The sequence below is a fragment of the Myxine glutinosa genome, chromosome 11, assembly GCF_964187855.1.
Source record: "Myxine glutinosa chromosome 11, kmMyxGlut1.1, whole genome shotgun sequence".
NCBI classification, from domain to species: Eukaryota; Metazoa; Chordata; class Myxini; order Myxiniformes; family Myxinidae; genus Myxine; species Myxine glutinosa.
Window position 1 is genome coordinate 110,424,385 of NC_136271.1, and position 26,598 is coordinate 110,450,982.

The window sequence follows — 26,598 nt, forward strand, 5'->3', positions numbered from 1 at the left end:
GTGGCAGGAAGGGCATCCGGCCGTAAAATATTGCTTCAAAAAGGGGACCATGGTGTCCGAAAAAGGCCAACCTCTGCTCTGCGGGGAAAAAATGACCTCTAAAGGCGGTTCCTACAGTATCCTGGGGTGGATCTTAAAAACAGTCTTTAATATTAACCTATTTCAATGTGAAATGTTACTGTGCTGATGTTCTGATTTGATGGAAATCACAGGTGCCATGTTTTGTGTGTCACTCACCTTAAGGATCTTCATTCTGTGCACGATGTCGATAAAGCGCGTCTGATTAATTCCACACAAGTCTGCCACCTTGTCAATACACCGATGGTGTATATTCATGTCACACTCTGCAACAGGCAAGCAATGAGGTACGATGTTGTAAGGGACAACCTCAACGATGCAGAATATGACTGTTTACAAAGGCCAAAAGGCAGAGACTGCAAGCTGCCCCCTCATAAAAAGTTTGGTCTTCCATTTCCACGTCTAATATTGCTTGCCCCTCAGAATACTTAAACAAAAACCAACTTTCTCCCATGCACCGGTTTATCCAAATCCATCTGAGGCTATCCCGTCCGGAGTCGGTGTCCGAAATGAACAACAAACTGCCCGAATGGCCGACGCTCATGTCAGTTAATGAGCACCGGCCACCCCGTTTCCCGACTCGCTGAAGTTGCAGGGTGGCCGGCATGCCATGGGACCAAACCTTGCGTGGTAAAAGCACAAGCCTGGGGGCTCCCGCCGCTGGGCCGTAGTGGCAGCCGCAACGGTGCCCGCCAGCGGCGTAGGCTCGATGGGGGCGGGTAGTCAAATCAAAATATGAAAAAGGGGTCAACCCAAAACAAATTGCAACAGAATCCATTTTACCTGCATTTAATTTGGAATAGCTAATAAAACAACATATCAGAAGTATAAGAAAATTGAAGTTGTGGAACAGTGCCTAACAGCACAAATTCAAAATGGCCACCATTCAAACTACTTTTGCCTATATCTCGGGATCTGAGACTCGTAGACACAATTCTGGTGTCTATTCCCATATTTTCAGGGTCAAGGAATACAATAATAACAGTATTTATAACATTGGGTCATTTGTTGACACCTAATTTGCATACATTCAAAATCTCGCTCGAAGTCTCCAAAAAAAAAAAAGTTTACTAAAAGTCTCGTGAGCTCGAAGGTATCAAGTAGCAGTGCCTTCAGCGTCTCGTACCTGCCGCCCTCCGGAGGATCCTGGAGAAGGCTCACCACCCTGGTCGCTGTGGAGCCACTGAGCGCAGACACGACATAATAATACTTAGTGTCGTCAGCAAAAATGCTCCGAATGGCGAACTGGGCCTCAGCTTGTGCGAACCAAATGGTAGCCTGTCGTTCCCAAAACTCCGGCAGTTTGATCGAAACTGCCCTTGTCACCATGTTCGTTAAAAGCTCCGGAAACGTCCAAGAGCAAGACATTTTCAACATGCAATGGGTGGAAGAGGCTGTCGAGTCAGCAGAAGCAACTTGAGAAGTATGCTTCGGGGAAGTAACAATAATGGGACCTCGGTGAATGAAGTGTCTGGGTATTTTACTGAAGGCGATGAAGACAGTTACGAAAGTGACACTGACGCATATGAACACACGAAGCCGGTTCACGTGATCAGGGTATCCGCACTGTGTATGAAGGAGACGAGGGATGAAGTGTACCCATTGTTGAACATTGTATGCCCTGACATGAAAGGTGTATACAAACTGCAGTTGAAAGTGGATACTGGTGCATCAGGGAATACTTTGCCAACGTGTATTGTGAAGGACATGTATGGAAACACATGGATGTCAAAACTGACTCCACTTGGTGGGACCAAGCTCACTGCTTACAATGGCAGTGAGATCAAGTGTCACGGAATCCTAAAGCTCTTGTGTCGATATAAAGACTTAGATTGGTTCAAGTACAGGTTCTATGTGGTTGAAGTACCTGGACCTGCAGTACTTGGACTACCAGCGTGTGAACGGCTCAACATCGTCACCATAAACAGCATTGCTGGGAAATGGAGGACATTGCAGAAGGCTGCACCTCCAGCATCAAGGATTCCGAAACCAATGCGCCACGAGGAACAACCCTACAAGGTGAATTCCGTGGATGATTTGAAAAGGCTGTTCCCGGACAGGTTTGACTGCATTGGGAATTTTAAAGGAAAAGTGAGGCTTCATCTAAAGCCTGATGCAAAGGCATCGATTGACGCACGAAGGAAGTGTAGTGTTCACATCAAAGGGAAGTTGAAGGAGGAACTAATGAAAATGGAAAAACAGGGTATCATCAGGAAAGTGGACGATTATACGGATTGGTGCTCTTCCATCTGTAATAGTGTAAAGAAAGATGGGAGCTTAAGAGTATGTCTAGATCCGAAACGCCTGAACTCTTGGCTGAAGAGGTGTCCACATAAAATACCGACATTAGACGAGCTGAACCCAGAATTTGCTGACGCCACGATATTCTCAAAATTAGATGCTCGGTCTGGCTATTGGGCTGTGCATCTGGATGAGGAAAGCCAGGATTTGACCACATTCCGCACACCTTTTGGGCGCTGCTGCTTCAAGAGATTGCCTTTTGGGTTATGTGTCAGCCAGGATCTGTTCTAGCAAGCCATGGACCGCATACTGGAGCAAGCACCAGGCTGTATTGGTATCTCCGATGATGTGGCAGTATCAGGACGAACTGAAGAGGAGCATGATCGTAATCTTCTGAACCTGATGAAAGTAGCACGAAGAGAGGGTCTGGTTTTCAACTCTTTGAAATGTATCATCAAGACCGACCATATCAACTTCTTCGGCTCGATCTACAGCAAACAAGGAATCTCACCTGATCCTGGGAAGATCTGCAACATCCGGAAGATGCCGTCACCGCAGGATAAGGAAGACTTGAGCCGATTCATTGGACTGATGAACTATCTGTCACCACATATTCCCCACTTTGCGGATAAAGTGGCACCCCTCCGAGATTTACTGAAGAATGGAGTGCCATTCATGTGGCAGGAAGACCACCAGTTTGCATTTGAGCAACTGAAACAGGGTGTTGATGCAGATGCATGTCTAACATACTATCATCATGACAAGGAGACAGTTTTGGAAGTAGATGCGTCACAGAAGGGACTGGGTGCATGCCTTTTGCAGTATGACAAGCCTGTTGCTTTTGCGTCACGAACTGACACCCACTCAGTCTGCATATTCAAACATTGAACAAGAAACCCTGGCCCTTGTTGCTGGCATACAGAAGTTCCATACTTACGTGTTTGGGAAACGCTTCAAGGTGTACACAGACCACAAACCATTGGTCATGATCATCAGCAAACTGCTTACAAGCGCCCCTCCACGGCTTCAGTGCCTTCTTGTGAAAATCCAAGGCTACGATTTTGATCTGGAGTATAAGGCCGGCCGTGAGATGATGCTATCAGACACGCTGTCGAGGCTACCGAACCCAGAGAACAATCAGGAACTGCAGTTGGACACACGTGTAGATGGTATTGAGCTTGATGATGTGGATGCTCATCATCGCTTTGACCTCATTGATTTCAGCTCAAGGAAACAGGACCAACTCAGAGAGTGTGGAAAGGCTGATAGAACCTTTCAAGCATTGCAGCAGGTTGTTCATCGAGGGTGGCCTGCTAGGATTACAGAGCTGCCTGTGGACCTACGTCCGTACTGGCCATACCGTGATGAAATTGGTATTTGTGATGGTGTTCTCTTCAAAGGTCGACAGGTACTAATTCCAGAGCAGCTACGTAAGGATATCCTCGACCAGCTCCATGAGGCGCCAATGGGGATCGAAAAGACAAAACGTCTGGCACGCGAATGTGTTTACTGGCCAAGTATATATCTGGACATTGAGAGAGTTGTCAACATTTAAGGCATGTCAAGAGAACCAACCAGAACAAAGGCGTGAGGCTATGATAGCTCATGAGATGCCAGTGGTACCATGGACAAAAGTAGCCAGTGATGTGTGAGCTACACCGGCAGACCTACCTCTTCGTGACGGATTATTACACCAAGTACCCAGTTGTGAAGAGAATGGAATACACGACGAGCAGTGCAGTAGCCAAGGTCACATCTGAATGTTTCAGTATGTTCAGCCCACCTCTGGAGGTCATATCAGACAATGGACCTCAATATGTGGGTAAGTCATACCGTGATATGTGTACCAAATGGAATGTAAAACACGACAACATCGCCGAGGTATCCACGCAGTAATGGATTGATTGAGAGACAAGTTCAAACAGTGAATAACATGATCAAAAAGTGTATTAGATCAGGGAGTGACATAGATATTGCACTACAACACCTGAGGTGCACACCTGTACATTCCCACCTCCCAAGTCCAAGCGAAATGCTGTTCAACCGGCCCATACGCACCAACCTACCAAGTGGTCTGTTGGTTCCTGCACAACAAAGGCATCAGGAAATTCAGGAACGATTGAAGGAACGTGGAGACCGGATGGCGAAGCAATACAACAGAACGGCTGGGCCGCAATTACCTGAATTGGCTATTGGACATCGGGTTCGGATTCTGAACAAGGACACGCACCAATGGTACCACGGGAAAGTTGTGGCTCGCTGTAATGAACCCCGCTTGTATATAGTACAGACGCCTAACGGGACGCGTCTTCGAAGAACCAGGGCACACTTGCGTGAACTTCATCCACCCGATTGTGGTGCCAAGTGGAAGGACGAACTGACCCAACCAACACATCAAAGTCTACCAACTGCTCGACACGTACATTTCAACAATGACGCTTCAGCAATGGAAACTAACGGCTGCTCCAGCTCCAAGGATGACGAGAGTGCTGAGACAACAAGGCCGGAGAACTCTCCGTACTCGACCAGATCAGGCCGTGTGATTCGAAAACCATTGAGATATTGTGATAGTGAATAACGACCATCAGAAATCAGCCCTTGTAATGTTGGTGCAGAGACAATCCGTTGATTGGAATGATTCTGTGTTTTCTCTGTTTTAGCTAATCATACTGAGCAGTAATTACATTTTGGTTAAGAGTTATAACAGTAACCCCATATCCCATCTATGTGTGGTTCAAGTTGTGTCTGATTGTGTTTGTTATTTTGATTTAGTTTAGTAGCCGGCGAAGCCGGTGTTGTCAATAAACGCGTACGTATTATGTCGAAAACCAGATTGTGCTGTATCCCTTGGCTTGAGAATTCCGAAGCGCAATGGAGGCCGCCATCTTGCGGATGCGGAAGTATGCATAGCAAATTGAAAAACGTTCAATAGGAGTTTCTTTCACCCGTCTTTGTTTGATTCACAATCTTATGCACCTCCAATTTATTATTAAAATACTTTAAGACCAACCTCGGCCCGCACGGGCCTGGTTATCTTCAACGAAAAGCGTCACCAAACAACGGAACCAATGAGATTCGAGCATTTGAAAAAATATTTCTAAAACCAAATCACGCAATGGAGGCCGCCATCGGCCGGATGCGGAAGTTTGCATAAAACAAATGCGAAAAAGTTCAATAGGAGTTTGTTTCACCCGTATTTGTTTGATTCACAATCTAATGCACCTCTAATTTGTAATTAAAATACGTTAAGACCAACCTCGTTATCTTCAACGAAAATCGTCATCAAACACCGGAACCAATGAGATTCGAGCATTTGAAAAATATTTTTTTAAAGCTTATTACGCGTTTCAGAGGGTGAAAACGGCGTCAATATTCTAAAATTGACGAAGAATTATTTTTTAGAAATCTCGCGGCCGTCGGGGATAATTTTTCATGGCCGGAAATATCCGAAGTTGAGACGGAATTCACCTAATTAATCAAGAAGTAAATTTTATCAATTTTAATCTCATCCAGAACGCAAATGGTACCTACTACACCTACTACACCGACGGTACCTACTACACCTACCTACTACCTAACCTACTGATGCCATAGTGATGGGTAAAATAGTGGCAAGAGGCTTTGGCTTCGCCGGCTCATTGCGGCTTTGCAGTCGGGTACTAGTAGCCGGCAAAGCCGGTGTTGTCAATAAACGAGTACGTATTATGTTGAAAACCTGATTATGCCTTGGCTCGAGAATCCGAAGCGCAGTGGAGGCAGCCATCTTGCGGATGCGGAAGTATGCATAACAAATTTAAAACGTTCATTAGGAGTTTCTTTCACCCGTCATCGTTTGATTCACAATCTTATGCACCTCCAATGTATTAATCAAATAATTTAAGACCAACATCGGCCCGCACGGGCCTGGTTATCTTCAACAAAACGCGTCACCAAACACCGGACCCAATGAGAGTCGAGCATTTGCAAAAATATTTCTAGAATGAAATCACTCAATGGTGGCCGCCATCGACCGGATGCGGAAATTTGCATAAAACAATTGCGAAAAAGTTCAATAGGAGTTTGTTTCACCCGTCGTTCTTTGATTCACAATCTAATGAAACCTCTAATTAGTAATTAAAATACGTTAAGACCAACCTCGTTATCTTCAACGAAAATCGTCATCAAACACCAGAACCAATGAGATTCGAGCATTTGAAAAAATATTATTACGCGTTTCGGAGGGTGAAAACGGCGTCAGATATTCTAACATTGACGAAGAATTATATTTTAGAAATCTCGCGGCCGTATGGGATAGTTTTTCACGGCCAGAAATATGGTATAAGCGGTTTACATATTTCGTTTAGAAATACGGATAGTTTTTCACGGCCGGAAATATCCTAAGTTGAGACAGAATTCACCGAATTAATCACTGCAAGCTAACGTCTTCTGGTGGAGGAAGCTGCCGTGCCTGGAGAGAACCAGTCCTGCCAGCGACTGAAGTTAGAAGACTACACACATACTGTGAAAACGTATGTTAAGCCCAGTTAAAATTTCTTAAAATAGGCCTTAAGCTAGCACATCGTATCGTTACTTCCTTAAGCTTCTTGTGACATTTATTGTATGCAGGTATTGGGGAGGACTGTCTGCTCTTCTCTTTTACCAAGTCTTACCAGGTACGGTACCTACTACACCTACCTACTACCAACTACCTACCTACCTACTACCAACTACCTAACCTACTGATGCCATAGTGATGGGTAAAATAGTGGCAAGAGGCTTTGGTTTCGCCGGCTAATTGCGGCTTTGCAGTTGGGTACTAGTACGTACTGCGTAGTGACGTCTAGGGGCGTGGCTTCAGTGGTTGATGGCGGCTTGTCATGATGGCCGTGTGCTCTGTGAGAGCTTGGTGTCGTCTTCCATAAACCACTTGATTGAAGGAGATTCCTGAACTTACTACAGGGGTCACCAATGTAGGAGTTACAGAATACAGGCAACAAAAGGCTGAAACTTTTTATTCCAACAAACCTCGCAAAACCAAACCGGAACTCCTCCAAATAAACCCCTGGCAACACTTCGGCATCACTTCGGCCAGATCCTCTTAAAGGGGCGTGGCTCCAATAACCGAGCACACACAACACCCAAACCGTCAATAATCCCATTGGTAACGTGACAGTGAATTATGAACAACTCAGCCTCTATGGGGTATTCCCCACAACGTGACCATTCACTATAAACTTGACAGCACCGCGATGTCTACCTGCCTCCGACCCCCCGCCCACTCCCCCAAGCCCCGCCCCCTGCCCCAAACCAACATTCAATTCCACCCCAGGCAGAACTTCTCGTGTTTGAGCGTCTATTAGTCTAGTAGGAAGACTAGGTCCCCCTGCACCCCTCGGAGATATACTTCTAATCAGTGTTTCTAGATTGGAAAAAATGTGTAGAAAATGACTAGCTATGGCCCCAAGCTGAAAAAAGTCCCACATACCATTTTTATGCAAATTACTGCTGCCATTATCAAAAAAAGACTAGGTCCCCCTGCACCCCCCGGAGATATACTTCTAATCAGTGTTTCTAGATTGGAAAAAATGTGTAGAAAATGACTAGCTATGGCCCCAAGCTGAAAAAATGTCCCACATACCATTTTTATGCAAATTACTGCTGCCATTATCAAAAAAAGACTAGGTCCCCCTGCACCCCCCGGAGATATACTGAAACTGGCAGTGACTGGTGATTGAAATGCGGTGCCTTTTTGTGTTTCAGGTCGAGGTACGTGAACTCCCCACGATCTACAGCAACCAGGAAGAGACTGATACCAGGGTGGTTCTGTACCTCCATCATGCTGCTACCATCGGATACAAGAACGCTGTAGTCAGAACACCGGACACAGACATCCTCCTGATCCTGCTCCACCATGCCCACAACATCAAGCTGACGGTGTACCTGGATACAGGGTCAGGGAAGCATCGCCAACTTGTGAACGTCTCTGAGCTGGCAGAATCCCTGGGAGAGGACTACTGTGCCACTCTCCTGGGGTACTATGTGTTCAGCGGAGAAGACTGCACCAGTGCCTTCAAAGGGAAGGGAAAAGTCGGGCCCTTGAAAAAGCTGGAGAAGAATCCCAGGTTTCACAGGGCATTCGGTGAATTTCACAGGGTATTTAGAAAAATAAAACTTTGTGTTAACGTCTGTGTAGACGGACCTTAATATGAGTCTATTATTTCGTAAAACTGTGATTATTTTGTAAATAAAGCACTAATTAGCATACTAGTATACCATAGACACATGTAATCATGTTATGAATAGTTCTATCATGATCTATGCCCTTCAAAACATGGGTCTAGACACCTTCATTTTTCAATTTATCTGCAATATTGGCTGAGATATGTCAAAAATCGTTTTTTTGATAATGGCAGCAGTAATTTGCATAAAAATGGTATGTGGGACATTTTTTCAGCTTGGGGCCATAGCTAGTCATTTTCTACACATTTTTTCCAATCTAGAAACACTGATTAGAAGTATATCTCCGGGGGGTGCAGGGGGACCTAGTCTTTTTTTGATAATGGCAGCAGTAATTTGCATAAAAATGGTATGTGGGACATTTTTTCAGCTTGGGGCCATAGCTAGTCATTTTCTACACATTTTTTCCAATCTAGAAACACTGATTAGAAGTATATCTCCGGGGGGTGCAGGGGGACCTAGTCTTCCTACTAGACTACTATGATTAAGGTTAATATTCTTACTTGGACAAAATGTTTGTTGTAAAACAATTCAATTTCAAATGTGGAACATTGTGGATATCGTGAGCAAGGAGACAACCAAATCGGGTGACAAATAATAATCCGATTACCAAACTGTCCATATTACAAGTAAATGTGACGTCGATTGGAGTACACACGCGTCACAACCAGAGATCCGTTTATAAATGCCGTTTCCATGGTAATTTTAACGCATTTTGAGTTTGTAACCGCCACCATGTCGAGTATCAAGGTCATGGTGTTTCTCACTCTGCTTAGATACTTGAATCAACCAATGTGGGTCACACAGGGAGAGCAACCTGTGGATGGACAGGTATGTGTGGGGGAAATGGAAGGTGGGAGTGAGATGTCCGTTACCGTGTAGGTGATGCAGTCAGACAGTTGGTGGGACAAAAAAGCCCTTTTTGGTCGATTAATGGTTCTTCCTTTTTCATTTCTAGGAGATCGTGCTTGATCGCAGCATCTCGGTGGGGGAGCCTTCCATAAGGGGTCCCCCCGAGGCTCCAACAACACGTGGGATGAACAGGGTGATGGAGGATTTGCGTCATAAACCCGAACGTGCCGTGGTGTGGCCCGTGCACGGTAAGTGGAGATCGAAGGTGATCACGGAATTCAAACATGTATCAGCCTTGATGGAGACTGGGGGGTCACGTCCCATATAAGGTGTAATCACGTGATAGTTCGAGCAACGAGTTAAGCACCATCACGTGTTCTTTTTGTACATCGCTCCTTTCCTATGCCATCCTCAGGCGCTGCATATCGTCATTGCCGGGCACCGAAGGGGACCCGGCTATGACGCGCGCTGACAGGGAGTACTCAGTTTTCACTCTGGTTGTTCATTTCTTTGTTTTTTGTTTTGTTTTGTTTTTTTGTATACAAGATCAAGACTCGTGTAAGAGCTAACATTAATGACAAAAAAAAAACCGGATACATAAGAGGAAATAAAGGAAGTGGGAGACAAGATGGGGAGAGACGGGGAAGCACACAAGTACAACAGCAGAGAACAGGGACAACGGAAGATCTGTGGGAGGGAGAGGGCTTGGGGGGTTGGAGGGGGGTGGGGTGTGGGAGGTTTTCTTGTTTGTCCGGGCGATATCTCAGCCATCCTTTGAGCTAGGAAGCTGAAATTTCGGCACAATAGTCACCAAGTACTTTGTCAAAAACAGTATTTTTTTTTTTGATTAATCAGTTAATTGATTCGTTATTTAATTATTATCGATTTATGAAGTACTTATTTATTTTCTTTCTCTTGTGGGCAATATCTCAGGCACCTTTTGAGCTAGGAAGCTAATATTTGGACATGACAGTGACCAAGTGATGTGGCTATCAAGGATATTTTTGATTAATTGATTAATCATTTCATCGATTCATTATTTATTGATTAATCGATGAATTACTTATTGATTAATCAATTAATTATTTAGTTTTTTATGAATGACTTATTTGATTAAATTTCTAAAAGATACATCTTCGGATGAAGCACAAGTGGTTTTGTTATGGTATTAGCCAATTGATTAAGAAAATATTTTGTGATAATCTTTTATTGATTTTAATTATACAATTAATCAATCAATTAGATGTACATCTCTCCCTCCCAATGCAGCCTCTATGAGCTCCACTGCGGTATTGCCGGGCGCCGGAGGCGCCCCGGCAATGCCGCGCTGTAGGATATTTAATTATTTGGCATGGGGGCGGTGTACTTTGAATGTATGTGTACTTGTTATTTATTTATTTTAATAACACAATTAACCGATCAATTATTGCACACCGCTCCCTCCCAATTATTTTTCCATGTGCAGCATGATGCATCATCGGGCACTGGAGGATATGTTATTTATTTATTTGGCATGGTGGCGGTGTACTTTGTATCTGTACTTGTTTTATTTATTTCGTCCGTTTGCCCCTCATCCCACCCCACACCTGAACTACAGAATCGGACCTGGAGGATGATTTGCTGCCCTTAGAGGACATGCCAGGGACAAAGGAATTACTGGAGTTGGAGGACCTGGAGGATGATTTGCTGCTCTTAGAGGACATGCCAGGGACAAAGGAAGTACTAGAGTTGGGAGAAGAATTACTGGAATTGGAGGAAGAATTGACCGAGATTGAGGAATCTCCTCCCTGGCTCTTCCTCACGTCTGCTGTTATTTTTGCCTTGATTTACGTTTACACAATTATTTCCTGTATTAACGCGTTGAAGAAACGTATCATTCGAGGTTGGAATTCCAACAAGAAGCTGAGAAAGAAAAAGCGACACAACAGACGTCGCTATAAAGCGAAAACTTAGGAAACCCCATGATCTTCATTGGAGGACTTTGATTGGACTTTGGAATGCTTGTTGTGAGTTTAGTTTAGTTAAATATTTACAATTTCATTAATCCTGTTGGAATATTATTTTCGAGATACGAGATTTTAAAAAATAAAAAAATTAAGTGAATCTTCACCATTGTTGGCGTCAGGAAGGGCATCCGGCCATGAAAACATTTCCTCAAACAGGGAACCATGATGATTGTCATGGGGCCCGCAAGGCTAGCCCCCGCTCTAGCGGGGGAAAAATGGCCTTAAAACTATCATTCATTCATTCTTTCATTCATTCAACTTCACCATTGAGAGATGGAGCCAAAAATTATATATATATATATCATGATATTTCAAAAAAGGTTTTGGATGAGTTTTGGCAAAACTCGGTGGATGAGTTCGTCAGGCGACAAGAACAAGCCAATTAAATTTTGTTTCAGGTCTAAATCCAGATCCGGCCTATCAGTTGGATACAAATTGTAAGCTCTTCAGCCTGGCGGAGGTTTGTGGTCCACTGTGTGCACGGTAACACAATTTTTTTTAGGGAGGCACATATGGGCTTGATTCCACTTAATTTAATACTCGACCCAAACAAAGCTAATGGGAATCTGACACAACAAAGACAGTGTATATTCATCAGAGGCCGAAACAGGTTGAATGTGTTCGGCCCACTCAGAAACAAGATGGCGGCCATATCATTTCTTCTCAGCACTATGGTGGGTGGAGTTAAGCGACAGTTGTGGGTGTGGTCTAACAGCTGTCCAGCCAATCAGTGCACATTTTAAAAATCGACCCACAATAAGAACCCCAACAACAACAGCAACAACAACGTGACGCTCTTGTAGACCTGCAACATGTTGTGGGTTAAAAAACACAAGGTATGCTTAGAACATCAGAAAGAAATGGGAAAGCTCCGGTTGGCGAGAACCCATGTAAAATTTTACATCTAAATATTCTCATAGGTTGCTGATGTGGACACAATGTGGTCTTATGGTATGCCCAATGTGAGCACCATGGCATGACGTCACATGTTAGTCAATCAGTGTGTAAACACTCGGATTTTCTTCTTCAAAACTGCACACACGATTTTCGATAAAACTGAACACCACACCCATCATCACCCGTGATGTACTAAAGTTCGTCCATGGCATTTAAAATATCAGGGTTGAAGGGAGTCTTAGGGGGGTCAAAGTGGGTCCAGGTTTGAGCCCCCATTGCCCCCCAAAATAGGTATTTGCTTTATTCTCCGAAACTACAAACACGATTTTGATTAAACTTGACCACAACCTTCATCACCATATTAAGTACATATTAAGTAGGTCACCCATGCTGCTAAAACTAATTGTGGTATTTTCGCCAAACTTTGTAGAATTTCTGAGGACCACTGGCTAAATGTCTGGAGGATCTCGGAGTGGGTTGGTACCCTGGAGGTGTCGTGTTCATGGTCCTCCGTTGTGAGAACTTCCTGTGACACTCACCAATCCAACCAGGGTAGGTGGAGCTCTTTAGCCTTGGTAGGCAATCCAGCTTGGAGAAGGAATCTCTTATTGCAAATCCCCTGCTGCCTTGCAGTGTATGTCTCTTTAGACAAAGGCTAGGTGCACAGCTGATTTTGTGGTGGTGTCAGGAATGGCAAATCGCCACAAAACATGCCTCAAACATGCCATTAGGTGAATCACGGCGTACACATGCAAGCATGGAAACGGCCGAAAAAACGACGATGATGATGAAGATTATGATGATCATAATGAAGGCCTCCTGATGCCTTGCAAATCCCATCAAAAATTACATGATAAGTTGGTCATTGTAAAGGTCAAAGGTCATTACGATTCCAGGATTGCTACTTTTGACTTCTCAAAAAGTTATTTACCCGATTTAGATGTAATTTGGTAGGAATCATCTCTGCATGATACTTTCACAAGTTTGTTCAAACCATCGGCTAATTTACAGGGTGTTTCAAAAAGATTGATACAACTTTGTCTTCCTGCCATTTCTTTGTTTTTTTACCTTTACCGTTTTCCTTTTCATGGTTTGGTGGTGTTATTGTAGTATTTGTTCCCTGGGATTTCTAGCTCAGTAACTCAACTATGCCATTGACAGTGCAGCAGAAAACAAAAGTGGTGGCTCTGTGGTATGAGACGAAATCAACAATCTCAACAACATTTTCTGGGGGGCAGAACCACCTGAGGAGATCACTGAGAGGTACCTGAAAGGGCCTAAGGTCACAGGCTTCTGCGCCTTCAACGCCAGATGGGGAATGCTCGGGCCTGACTGGTTTGAGAATGACAACAGTAGGATAGTGACGGTCAATGGTGAGCGCTACCGGGCCGTGCTCCAGAAGTTCCATAATGATCTAGCCCAAAAGGTCACCCCAAACCAGCTCAGCATGACCTAGTTTATGCAGGATGGTGCACCCCCACATACGGCTGGTGACACCATCACTTTCCTGCAGTAGCTCTTCAGAAACCGCCTGTCTACGTCAACCGCCCTGCCACACTGGATGATCTGAAGCAGGAGGTGTCAGACTACTTCCAGGCAGTGCCGTATGAGACCTACAGAAAAGTTGGACAGAACTTTGGAGTCAGGATCAATGCCTGTCTGAACGGTGGAGCGGCACACATCGAGAACGTCAATTACAAGGATTTTGCGTAAATGCCAATTTCAGACCTTGGGTTCTCACTAACTCTAGCAGTGAGTTACTGCAATAGCAATCAGTGATAGAAAATACCATGTCATAAGCTTTCAAGAAATGTTTGGTTCACGTTCTTGAGGTCCTTCTGGCAGGTTTTCCCATCTCAGCCAAGGAACTTTGTAGTTCTGGCAGACTGGTCATTGGGTTCTTGGTCACCTCCCTGACCATTGACCAATCTCCTTCTAGCCGGTTTGGTCGGATGGTCAGCTCTAGGAAGAGTCTGGGTAGTTCCATATTCTTTACATTTCCTAATGATGGAGCTCACTGTGCTCTTGGGAACTTTCAATACTCTAGAAATTGTTTTATACTCTTCCTCAGATCTATGCCTCCTCACAATTATATCTCGGAGTTATACGGACAGTTCCTTGGACTTCATGGTAGAGTTTATTCTCTGACATGTACAGTCCACTGTGAGACCTTATATAGAAAGGTGAGTTTCTTTCTAAATCATGTCAAATAAATTGAATTGGCCACAGGTGGACTCCAATCAAGTTGTGGAGACATCTCAAGGATGACCAAAGGAAATTGGATGCACTTGAGCTCAATTTGGAATGCCATAGCAAAGGGGTCGAATACTTATTGACTCAAGACATTTCAGCTTTTCATTTTAAGTTATTTTGTAAAACATTCGAAAAAATAATTCCACTCTGACATTGAGGTATTATGTGTAGATCAGTGACAAAAAAATCTCAATTTAATCCATTTTAAATTCAGGCTGTAACACAACAAAATGTGAAAAAAGTCAAGGGGCGTGAATACTTTTACGTGTGTGGGGGTAGATGATTAATCTCATCGGAAAGTTAGGAATGTGTAAGTTTTAGTATGGACCATGTGACGCTAAGAAGAAGCCCACCTCAATGTAACTAAGTAGGGAATCTGTATTGAATAAGATTGTATGTGTGTCTCCATATGAGGGGTGCAGCTATGCCAATTCGGTAGGGCTTAAGGATAAACCCCAGTGTGCAATTGCCCTGTGATTTTCCCTTCATTGTTATTGCATCAAAAAGGGCCGCCATTACAATAACTACAATGATCGCACTGTAAATGGGCTCATTTGCTCACAACGCCAGCAGGGCTAACCAACACCCAGCACATTTGCCGATTGGCACGCAAGCCCCGCCTCACGGCCTTCAATGTCATCCGAACATTCCCGAACAGAGATTAGACTCCGCCCCCCAATGATTCGTAACGAGGAGGCCACACCTGGCCTTCGTGATTGGTGGAGGCGTGATGGGATGATTGAGCGGAACTCGGTGAATGGACAGAGTGTGACGTCATTGTGGGATATTCTAGAGTGAAGGGGAAAAATATGTGGTCGTGCCATCTTGCTCTCTTCTTCTGGTCCTGGCTTCGCATGAGGGATGGTAGCTTCGCTCGCTCTTTCTCTTTGTCTTGGTCGCGCTGGCAAAATTTGGATAGTGGAGGGAGGAGGAAGAGGAAGACTTCTTGCCCTTGATAATTCTCTTGCCTTGGTCAAGCGAGCAAACGGTCGCTTTTTGACATCGTATGCGCATGCGGAGACGTTCCGGAGTTCTTGGCACGTTGGTCAGGAGACAAGAGCGGGAGAGGACCGGCCACATGCAATACCTTCACGTCCGTGGCGAGACGGAGAGGAGCTTTGCACCATCGTGTGCATCTTTCCCGCGCGCGGCTGCGGGCCCCTTTGTGCTGCCGACTGCATTTGACGGCCTCGCTTGTACAACAACGGTAAGTGCCGGCACTATAAACACCAATTAATTTTTACCTTCCTTGTATGGCGGATTTTGCTGTCCCATCTTTGTGTTTGTGGGTTCTGATTAAACCCTGCGTGTGTTCCGACCAGATAAAGCCTCAAACCTTCCTGCGCGAGTGAAAAGATAATACCGCCAAGTTGGGTATACGCCTCGGCGTAAAGCTCGTTTTGGTCATTCATCCTCTTGGGGTCTTAACCCCGGGGACACGACAATACTTTCTGAAAGCACTGTACATCAGCTGCATGAAGGTGAATCCAAAAAAAGAAAATAATGCACCAGGTTGTACTTTTGGTATTATCTGCTGCTTGCATCTCCACAAGTTCTTTTTCTCTTCCTTCATGTTCCTACCCCTCCTCTTGTGCTCCTGCCTCTCTCTTTACATCCCATGTTTTAAAAGTGAATAAAAAAAGTTATGCTAAATTAAAAAGGCAATGTAGGGATGACAAAGTACAGTCTAAAAAAGGTACTAAACGAAATAGGGATGATTGGTTTAGAGAGTAGCTAACAGTATTGCCATCAAATAACAATCCCGACATCACTGCCTCCAGACTATTGTCTAGGGCTAGGCCTAGCTAGAAGTATTAGAAGCTCCTATATTTTATTTCTGCATAAGTATAAGAAGCTCCTATATAATTTCAGGGACTTTTGCAGCTTTAGTTGTCTTTCCTAGTTTTCTTTTTTTATCAACTTAGAGTAACCAATCACAAATGGAGATAATTATAGAATGCTGTTATTAGAGATGTTCATGCAGTTTGTAAGAAGTTGATGATCATGTACTGACATTATAACATTGTACTCGGCTGCTAATTTGTAGAGTCTCAGTATGTGGCTACACTACAGGAGTAATCAAGTACTGTTGTATCCAGTGAAGTGTTTGTAGAAGCATGAAGCAATAATTGATGAAGTGTAAATGAAGCAGTGATGTAGGGTTTGTTATGTGATGGTAATACTGTTAGCTACTCTCTAAACCAACATCATCCCTATCTTGTTTAGGACCTTTTTTAGACTGTAGTTTGTCATCCCCACATTGCCTTTTTAATTTAGCATAAATTTTTTATTCACTTGTTTCTGTAATTTTTTACAATGTGGAATAACACAATGGTATATGGTACTCAGAGGATACCCAATCTTGGAGCAAAAGTGCCAAGATATCTTAGTCAGCAAAGTCAAACACTGCACATGTTCCTATATTGTCTTACATAACCCTGACTGTATCTTGCAGCTCTGTCTTATTGCTCGTTTCTCAAAGAGTAATGTCTTCATCCAGCCTCATGACACACAAGGACCTGCACTTAGAAATGCCCAAAATAACTGGTGTGGTTTCCCTCTAACCAATAGGGCGGGGAAAGAGCCTCTCGAGGAATTTCTGCATGGCCGGACACGTGAAAGACACTCTCGTGGGTTTTACTGTTTTGTTCACTTGAAGTGTCAATAAAACTTATTTTACACTCAAAATGCAAATTTCCTCGATAAACTACGATGAGAGGACGAAAAGATACTCCAACCTTTGTTTTACATCAGTGGGTGGGGCCAACATTTTTTTATCCACGTCATCCCGACGTTAGTACGTGGAGTCGAAAGTGCCAACGCACTCTCTGATAATAGTTTTGTAAAATTAACTTCAATACAAGAACAACAACATGCATTTTAAGGCCATTTTCCCTGCAAGAGCGGGGGTTAGCCTTGCGGTCCCCATGACAATCTTCTCCATTTTGCCCTATTTTCTGCATCTCTCCTTGTTAACCCCCTTGGCCGCATTTCTTCTTCCACCATCTTTAGCCAAGTCTTTCTCGGTCTTCCCCGTCCTATACTTCCTTCTACATTCATTTCCATCACTCTTCTCAACCAGTCACTTTCATCCTTCCTCAACACATGACCAAACCATCTCAACCTGTTCCTCTTCACAGCATAAATCACAGGCTCTATTCCCATCATCTTTCGCAATTCATCATTTGTCTTCCTCTCTCTCAACGATACTCCGCACATCCACCGAACCATTCGCATTTCCACTCTTTCAAGCCTTCGTTGCTGCTCTACATTCGTTACCCATGTCTCACTCCCATAAATCATAACACTTCTCACACATGCAGCATACACCTTTTCCTTCAGCTTCAAGGACACTCCCCTCCTCATCAGCACGCCACTCAGTTCCCGAAACTTCTTCCATGCACATCTCACTCTAGCAACCGTTTCCGAGTCTGAGCCACCTTCTCCATTCAGCATGTCTCCGAGGTAGCAAAATGTTTTCACACCTTCCAGTTTCACGCCGTCTCCAAGATCCAACTCAACATTTCCTCCATCTGCAGCTCCCTCTGTGCACACCTTACATTTGAATGTAGCTGCCACACTGGTTAATGACCCTCTCAGACCACTACATTTTTGATGAACCCACTCAGCGCACATTGTACATTGAATGGAGTTCACTCCAACACCCTTCCTGCACACAGCACATGGCCACTTCCCAGTTCTTTCCACCTCACCACATGCTTTACCACTTGCATGCTTTACCACATGCCATCACCTTCGTCTTTCCGATATTCACCTTCAGACCTTTTGTCTCCATACATTCCTTCCACTTGTTCATCTTTTCCTTCAGTCCATCCATACTTTCCTCAATCAACACCAGATCATCTGCATACAACAACTCCCACGGTAAACCCTCCTTTACATTCTGAGCCAGCATCTCCATCACAGCTACAAATAGTAGTGGACTTAGTACCGACCCCTGATGCACTCCCACCTTCACCTCAAACTCACCACTGTTCCCGTCCTTCGTCCTTACAGCTGTGCGCGCTCTTTTGTACATTGCCATCACTACTCTGATCAACCATTCCTCCACTCCTAACTTCCTCAATGCCCATGTCACTACATTCACGTGGAACCCTATCGAATGCTTTCTCCAGATTAACAAACCCAAGAAACAACTTCTTCCCCTTCTCCATGTACTTCTCCTGCAACTGCCTCACAATAACTGCAACTGCCTCAACTTCTCCATGTAAAATTAACTTCAATGAAGAACTTTATCAAGACAAGATATAAGTATTTATCTGTCGTATCCAAATCCTGGTTCTGGGAAATCAGAAGACCTCGGTAATACTTGAGTAGATTCTCGCCAGACAAAAATACATCACTATAAATCATCAGAAAGATGTTAGTCAAACACTGTACACGTGACACGCTTTCTTATCTGCGCATGCGCATAGCAAGATTCAGTGTTGATCGAGTAGGCGTGGCGAAGGGCGTGGCCTTGTCAAACTACGATGGCGTTGGTTGAGTGTGAGAGAACCCGCTCTCAGAGAGTATCTGTAAATATTTAACTGGAGAAATAAACTGGAGAAACAAATTATAACAAAGGATTCTGCACCAAGTGAAACTCCAGTCATTGACATTGAGAGAGGCCCAGCTTAGAAATGCACACCGTCTGAATAATTATTATAATATTTGAGTAGATGATGTTCTACTACTGATTTACAAATGCTGTGGTACAAACTTTATATACCTGCTCACCAGTGGTGTACTAAGGGTGTCTGGCATAATTTTTAATTTTTTTAAAATAACATAATTGTTCCCCCTCCACCCCCTGCCTCCACCTCCCTTTCCCAAATCCACAACCCCAGTAGCCATAGGTAATACTAATAGGGCATATACATAAGGAAACTGGGATCTTTCTATTTAAATATCAATTAATTGACCATTGACCACTCCAGGCGATGCAGTATGCCAAAACAAAGATGAAAGGAACACTTAATGTCAGTTCAAATATTTATTAAACTAGGGGGCCCGTTGGTCCATTGGACCAAATTTTAATTGGGGACTTTTGGGTCTTTGGGAACTTTTGAGTGTTCGGGGACTTTGAGTCATCAGGGGCATCTGGGTCTTTTTGGTCCTCATGGAGTTTTGGGTGATCTGGGTATTTTGGGTCATCATGGACTTTTGGGTCATCAAGGATTTTTGGGTCCTTGGGGACTTTCAGGTGATTTTGGTCATCGGAGACTTTTGGGTGATTTGGGTCCTCGGGGACTTTTGGTTCATCTGGGTCTTTTGGGTCCTCGGGGGTCTTTTGGGTCAAGTGTTAAAGGGTCTTCCAAGGTCTAAGGGGTCTCGGCAGTCTAAAGGGTTAAAAGGCATATTTGAATAGTATGCAAATATTTAATAGACGTGAAAAAGTATGACACACATACAGTCACGTGAAAAAGTAAGTACACCCCATGTAAAGTTTTGACTTTTTCAACATATTTCAACATACAGCTAATTGATCTTCATTTCAACAATATTGATAGATAAAGGTGATATAATATAACAGATATCATGAAACATTTACATTTTGTTGTCCATTGTATAATTTAAATAAACATGAATGCAAATTTCGCATGTGGAAAAAGTAAGTACATCCCTACATTTATCACTACTTCAAATACCTAAAATTAGAATCAGGTGAACCAGTTCAGGTGCAAATGATTAGAACATCGTTAGAGAGGATATTGGAGGAACCTGTCTTATTTAATCCTCAGACATTTAGTTTGGTTTGCTCTTTGTTGTTGAAGTGTGCGGCGTCACCATGCCTAGATCAAAAGAGCTCTCCGAGGCCTTCAGAAAGAAGGTTATAGATGCCTACGAGTCTGGGAAGGGATTTAAAAAGATCTCCAAACAATTTGAAATCAATTATTCGACTGTCCGGAAGATCATCTACAAGTGGAGAAGATTCCAAACAACTGCCAACTTGTTCAGGCCAGGCCGCCCCAGCAAGTTCAGCCCGAGAGCAGACCGCAAGATGCTGAAATAAGTCTCTAAGAACCCCAGAATGTCATCACGGGACCTACAGGTAGCTCTTGCCACTGTTGATGTCAAAGTGCACGAGTCTACCAGTAGAAAGAGGCTGCACAAATTTGATCTACATGGGAGGTGTGCCAGGAGGAAACCTTTGCTGTCCAGAAAGAACATCAGGGCAAGACTAAAGTTTGCCAATGAACACCAAGGCAAAGACCAGCACTTCTGGAACAATGTGCTCTGGACAGATGAGTCAGAGGTAGAGGAGCTATTTGGCCACAATACCAGAAGACATGTTTGGCGAAAACCAAAGACAGCATTTGACCACAAGAACCTGATACCAACTGTAAAGCATGGTGGTGGAAATATTATGGTTTGGGGCAGCTTTGCTGCATCAGGGCCTGGGCAGCTCACCATCATAGAATCCACTATGGAATTCTTCATTGTACCTGAGGGTGCTTGAGGATAATGTGAGGCCATCTGTTTGAGGGTTGAAGCTCAACCGAAGGTGGACCTTGCAACATGACAATGATCCTAAACATATCAGTAAATCCACCAAGGAATGGCTGAAAAGAAAGAAATGGAGGTTTCTGGAATGGCCAAGTCAAAGCCCGGATCTAAATCCCATCGAGATGTTGTGGGGGGATTTGAAACGAGGTGTGCATGCAAAAAAACCCTCAAACATCGCACAGCTGGAAGAATTCTGCATTGAGGGGTGGGCAAAAATTTCTCCCAGTCGATGTCAGAGACTGGTAGACAGTTATAAGAAACGCCTACTTGAGGTTGTTTCTGCCAAAGGGGGCAATACCACCTATTCGAGCCCAGGGTGTACTTACTTTTTCCACATGCGAAATTTGTATTTATGTTTATTTAAATTTTCCAATGGACTACAAAATGTAAATGTTTCATGATATTTGTTATATTATATCACCTTTAGCTATCAATATTGTTGAAATGAAGATCAAATAGCTGTATGTTTAAATATGTTGAAAAAGTCAAAACTTTACATGGGGTGTACTTACTTTTTCACGTGACTGTACACACACACAGACACAGACACAGACACAGACACACACACACCTCCATTTATAGTAGATTCAATTCCCGTGGATCCTTGTTCAGGCTGTTTATACGACGCCATCAGTGATGCGCCGACGTATCGAATCTGGCGCCGAGAAACCGTGACTTGAGATGGTTATTGCTCACGTGGTTTGCGGTGTTGTAGCACTGGTACCTCGCTATTATTTTATTTTCATAAATGTAACAATGAAAAACAAGGAATTTCCTGACACATGATATTTCTGCTGATATTATTTGATTCCACATTCACATTATCACGCATAACGCCCATATATATATAACACTAGATGTCGCGCGACACCTCCCCGGATATGTAGAACAGTCCGCCATCTTGGGGAGGTCCTTCAAAGCTGACGCGCTGGTGCAGTTAAAAGCGGCGAAATGCCGCAATTTTGTGCAGCGTACGGCTGTACAAATAAACGTACATTGGAGTCAAGGGACAAAGGCATCACATTCCACAAGTAAGTCATGTCGATGGACTCAGGTAATCGTGTTGATGAGCGGGAAACCACCATTACTGATTGTGTTTAATTGAAAAGTTAACACGTTGACGGACTCGAGTCGAACATGAAACAACTGGATGATTTACACAGATTATCAAGATTGAGGTTGAGATCCTGCGCGCGGCGTATGATAGGTGATCATATGAAGATTTATTTCTTTTTTTTTGTATACAAAGTCGAGGCTCGTGTAAGAGCTAACGCATTAAACACAAAAAAGACAGACACATAAAACATAAAATGAAGGGAGCGGGAGACAAGAGGGGCAGAGAGAGGGAAACACACAAACACAACAGAAGAGAGCAGGGACATCGGGAGATCTATGGAAGGGAGAGGGCTGGAGGTTGTTGGAGAGGGGGGGGGGGGGGGGAGGGGGCGAGTGGTACACAGAATACAACAAATGGACATTGCTAGGAATTTCCGGAATGAAGTCGGAGATTCAAAGAGGTGGATTTGGGATGTATTAACGGGGGTAGAAAAGATCAAGGTTTTGGATGGGGGAAGATAAGAGATGGTAGTGAACAGCTGTTTTAATGAAAGATACGATCATTTTACCCCACAAAAACACAGACACATACACACACACACACACACATAAACACACACACACACACGCATAAACACAGCCATATACACACACACACACACACATACACACAGGCACACACATAAACACACATATACACACACATAAACGCACACAGACATGCACACACACACACACACACACACATAAACACACAGACACACACACACACACAGACACAGATACAGACACACACATAAACACACACATACACACACACACACACACACACACACACACACACACACACACACAGACAGACAGACAGACAGACAGACACACACATAAACACACACACACACACACACACATAAACACACACACACACACACACACGCAAACACACGCACATGCATACATACACTGTCTCTGCCGTGCCTGTGGGTGTCTGTCTGCCAAGCCGGTCTGTCTGTGTCTTCTGTCTCTGTTGTGCCGGTCTCTGTCTGTGTCTGCCGTGCGAGTCTGTGTATGTGTCTGTCGATCCGTGCCAGTCTGTGTCTGTCTCTTGACACAGGTGTGTGTCTGTCTCTGCCGCGCCAAGCGAACAACACTCAGCCTTCCATGCACACATCTCCCATCCAAGCACAAACCGAGTTTCTTAGATTACAGGATTACGTGTGTTATACATGTACATGCATTTAAACACAACAATTGTTTGAGGTAGGGATTAATTGATTGAGCTTAATTGATAGCCTGTGGCGGACACGAAAGCACTGACGTGGTGACATCACCCCGCACACCAAGTGGGGATGGGCCACGCCAGGGAGAGAGGCGTGGCCTCACGATATACGCAGAGTGCGCAGCCCTGAGCAGTTTAGTGCTGCAGTTTGTTTGAGTACTTTGAATAAAGACTCTTTTATGAACCGCGTTGTCCGCTTGCTCTTTGCGTAAGCATTAGCGCACGCAGCATCGCGCTTTATATGGTGACCTCGACGTTGGATCTGCCGTAGCGATCCTTCCGAACACGACGCCATTGCAATGGCCAACGACAAGGCAATGGCGATTAAACTTCCCGAATTTTGGGAGGCCCAGGCCGAAGTCTGGTTCGTTCAAGCCGAAGCCCAATTTCAGCTTCGGCGCCTCACCAACGACGACATGCGCTACTGCCACGTCGTCGCCTCCCTCGGGCCCGGCACGGCCGCTCGAGTTGTGTCCGTCCTTCGCCACCCACCGGACGGCCACAAGTACGAGGCACTCAAGCGGCTACTCCTAGCCACGTTCGGCCTCACGGACGACGCACGGGCCGACCGCCTCCTGGATCTCCCCGAGCTCGGCGACACGCGCCCGTCGGTCCGAATGGACCATATGCTGTCACTGTTGGGCGACGAAGCCCCCGGTTCTCTATTCCGGGCGCTTTTCCGTCGCCAACTTCCAGCGCAGGTTCGCCTCGCGTTGGCCGGGACCGGGCTAACGGAACCCCGAGCATTGGCAGCCGAGGCGGACAGGTACTTCGCGGCTTCGGATACACGGGCGAGAGTCGGCGCGGCCGTCACGGACCTCGAGGCTGATGCTGCTGATCCACAGCATCAGCTTCCACAGCATACGCAGCATGCTGATACGCCCCTCGTGACCGCCGCCACGCCCCGCCCACCACCGCGGCGAAAACCGCCAACTCCACCGGCCTGGCGGAGCCAGCCACACTCCTCCAGCTCCACCACCTGGTGCTGGTTCCACGCCAAGTTTGGCCACGAGGCTCGGCAATGTCATCCGCCATGCTCCTTCAACAGGTCGGGAAACGCCCGGGCCGGCGCTCAATAGTGGGGATGAGCGCCGGCCGTTCGAGCAGCCTGCTGTTCATAACGGACACCGTATCCGGGCGCCGTTACCTGTGCAACACGGGAGCGCAGGTGAGTGTCGTTCCCGCCGGCATGTCAGACAAGCACGCCGCGGGCGGGGGCCCCGCGCTGCTTGCCGCGAACGGGACGCCCATCCGTACGTACGGAAAACGCTGCCTCTCTCTGCGGTTCGGAGGGCAGGTTTTCCGATGGACGTTCGTCACCGCCGACGTGCCCATGGCACTGCTTGGCGCGGACTTCCTGTGCGCTAATGGGCTCCTGGTCGACGTAAAGCGCAGACGTCTTGTCCAGGCCGAGACGTTCAGCTCGCTCGCTTGTGCGCTGCCCAGCTCGTCGAGCAGCTCAACGAGCGGCTTGCCAAGCGGCTTGCCGAACGGTTCGGTTCCGGCCACGTTGGTCTGTACGCTTCCGGCAGCGGACGCATTCACCCGCCTCCTCGCCGGCTTCCCGGCCCTCACGCGGCCCACCTTCTCGGCGGGGGCCGTCAAGCACGGGGTGGCCCATCACATCCCCACCGTCGGGCCACCGGTCTACGCCCGGGCACGCCGCCTCGAGCCGACGAAGCTGGCGGTGGCAAAAGCGGCATTCGCTACCCTGGAGCGACTCGGCATCGTTCGATGCTCAGAGAGCGCTTGGGCGTCGCCGCTGCACATCGTGCCGAAGCCCGGCGGGGGATGGCGACCTTGCGGGGACTATCGCCGTCTCAATGACGCCACGACTCCCGACCGCTACCCCGTCCCCCACATTCAGGACTTTTCCGCCCGTTTGGCGGGCATGTCCTTCTTCTCGAAGGTGGACCTCATACGCGGCTACCATCAGGTCCCCGTCAGGCCGGAGGACGTCCCGAAGACGGCGGTCATCAAGCCATTCGGACTCTTCGAGTTCCTGCGGATGCCCTTCGGTCTGAAGAATGCGGCTCAGGCGTTCCAGCGACTGATGGACAGCGTCCTGCGCGACTTGGATTTTGCCTAGTCTACCTGGACGATATCCTCGTCGCCAGCGCGTCCCGCGAAGAGCACCTACGCCACCTCCGCACGCTCTTCGAATGCCTGGGCCAGCATGGCCTGATTGTGAACCCCGCAAAGTGCCGGTTCGGCGCCGCCATAATCGATTTTCTGGGGCACCGTGTCACCAGGCACGGAGCCGTCCCCCTGCCGGCCAAGGTGGAGGCGGTGAAGGGGTTTCCGCGCCCCCGCACGATCAGAGGGCTGCAGGAGTTCCTGGGCATGGTGAACTTTTACCATCGGTTCCTGCCCCGTATCGCCCAGCTCCTGCGCCCCCTGCACAAAGCTCTCCGAGGTAAGCCGGGCAAAGGCGACGTTACCTGGACCGAGCAGATGGACACGGCGTTCACGGGCGCGAAGCTCGCCTTGGCTAACGCCACCATGCTCGCGCACCCGGCGCCCGATGCACCGATCGCCCTCACCACCGACGCCTCAGACTACGCGGTGGGCGCGGTGCACGAGCAATGGGTGCGTGGAGCTTGGCAACCGCTGGCGTTCTTTAGCCGGCAGCTTCGCCCGCCCGAACGCCGTTACAGTACCTTCGACCGCGAGTTGCTCGGGCTTCACTTGGCGGTCAGGCACTTACGCCATCTGCTCGAGGGCCGTGCGTTCACGGCCTTCGTCGACCACAAGCCGCTGATCTTCGCGATGGGCAAGGTCACCGAGCCGTGGTCGGCCCGGCAGCAGCGTCACCTCTCGGCCGTGTCCGAGTACACGACGGACATCCGGCACGTCGCGGGGAAGGACAACCCGGTGGCGGATTGCCTTTCCCGGGCCGTCGCCCACGCAGTCCACCTCGGCATCGACTATGCCCGGATGGCAGCGGACGAGGCCGCTGACCCCGACATCCAGGCCTTGCGGACCGCCGTCACGGGCCTCCGTGTCACCGAGGTGCCGTTCGGCGGCGCAGGCGCGGCCCTCTTGTGCGACGTCTCCCTCGGGCGTCCTCGCCCCATCGTGCCCGCGGGCTGGCAGCGCCAGGTGTTTGACGTCATCCACGGCCTGTCCCACCCGGGCGCGAGGGCCTCCCAAAGGTTGATCGCCGACAAGTTCGTCTGGCATGGCCTCCGGAAGGCCGTCCGCGGCTGG

The 26,598-nt window shown here is 46.5% G+C and overlaps 2 protein-coding genes across 2 annotated transcripts in view; one reads left to right on the plus strand and one right to left on the minus strand.

Moving 5' to 3' along the window:
* LOC137436993 (protein kinase C delta type-like) overlaps nt 1-26,598 on the minus strand; it is a 79,242-nt gene that overhangs the window by 41,156 nt on the left and 11,488 nt on the right. The window contains exon 5 of the mRNA XM_068131274.2: nt 238-344. Within this exon, the coding sequence (XP_067987375.2) occupies nt 238-344 (107 nt within the window). The remainder of the gene's footprint in view (nt 1-237; nt 345-26,598) is intronic.
* On the plus strand, nt 9,464-11,490 carry LOC137436996 (uncharacterized). The gene is made up of 2 exons (XM_078786999.1): nt 9,464-9,635; nt 10,985-11,490. Exons 1-2 carry the CDS (start codon nt 9,572-9,574, stop codon nt 11,338-11,340), a joined length of 420 nt encoding a protein of 139 aa, XP_078643125.1. The 5' UTR covers nt 9,464-9,571; the 3' UTR covers nt 11,341-11,490.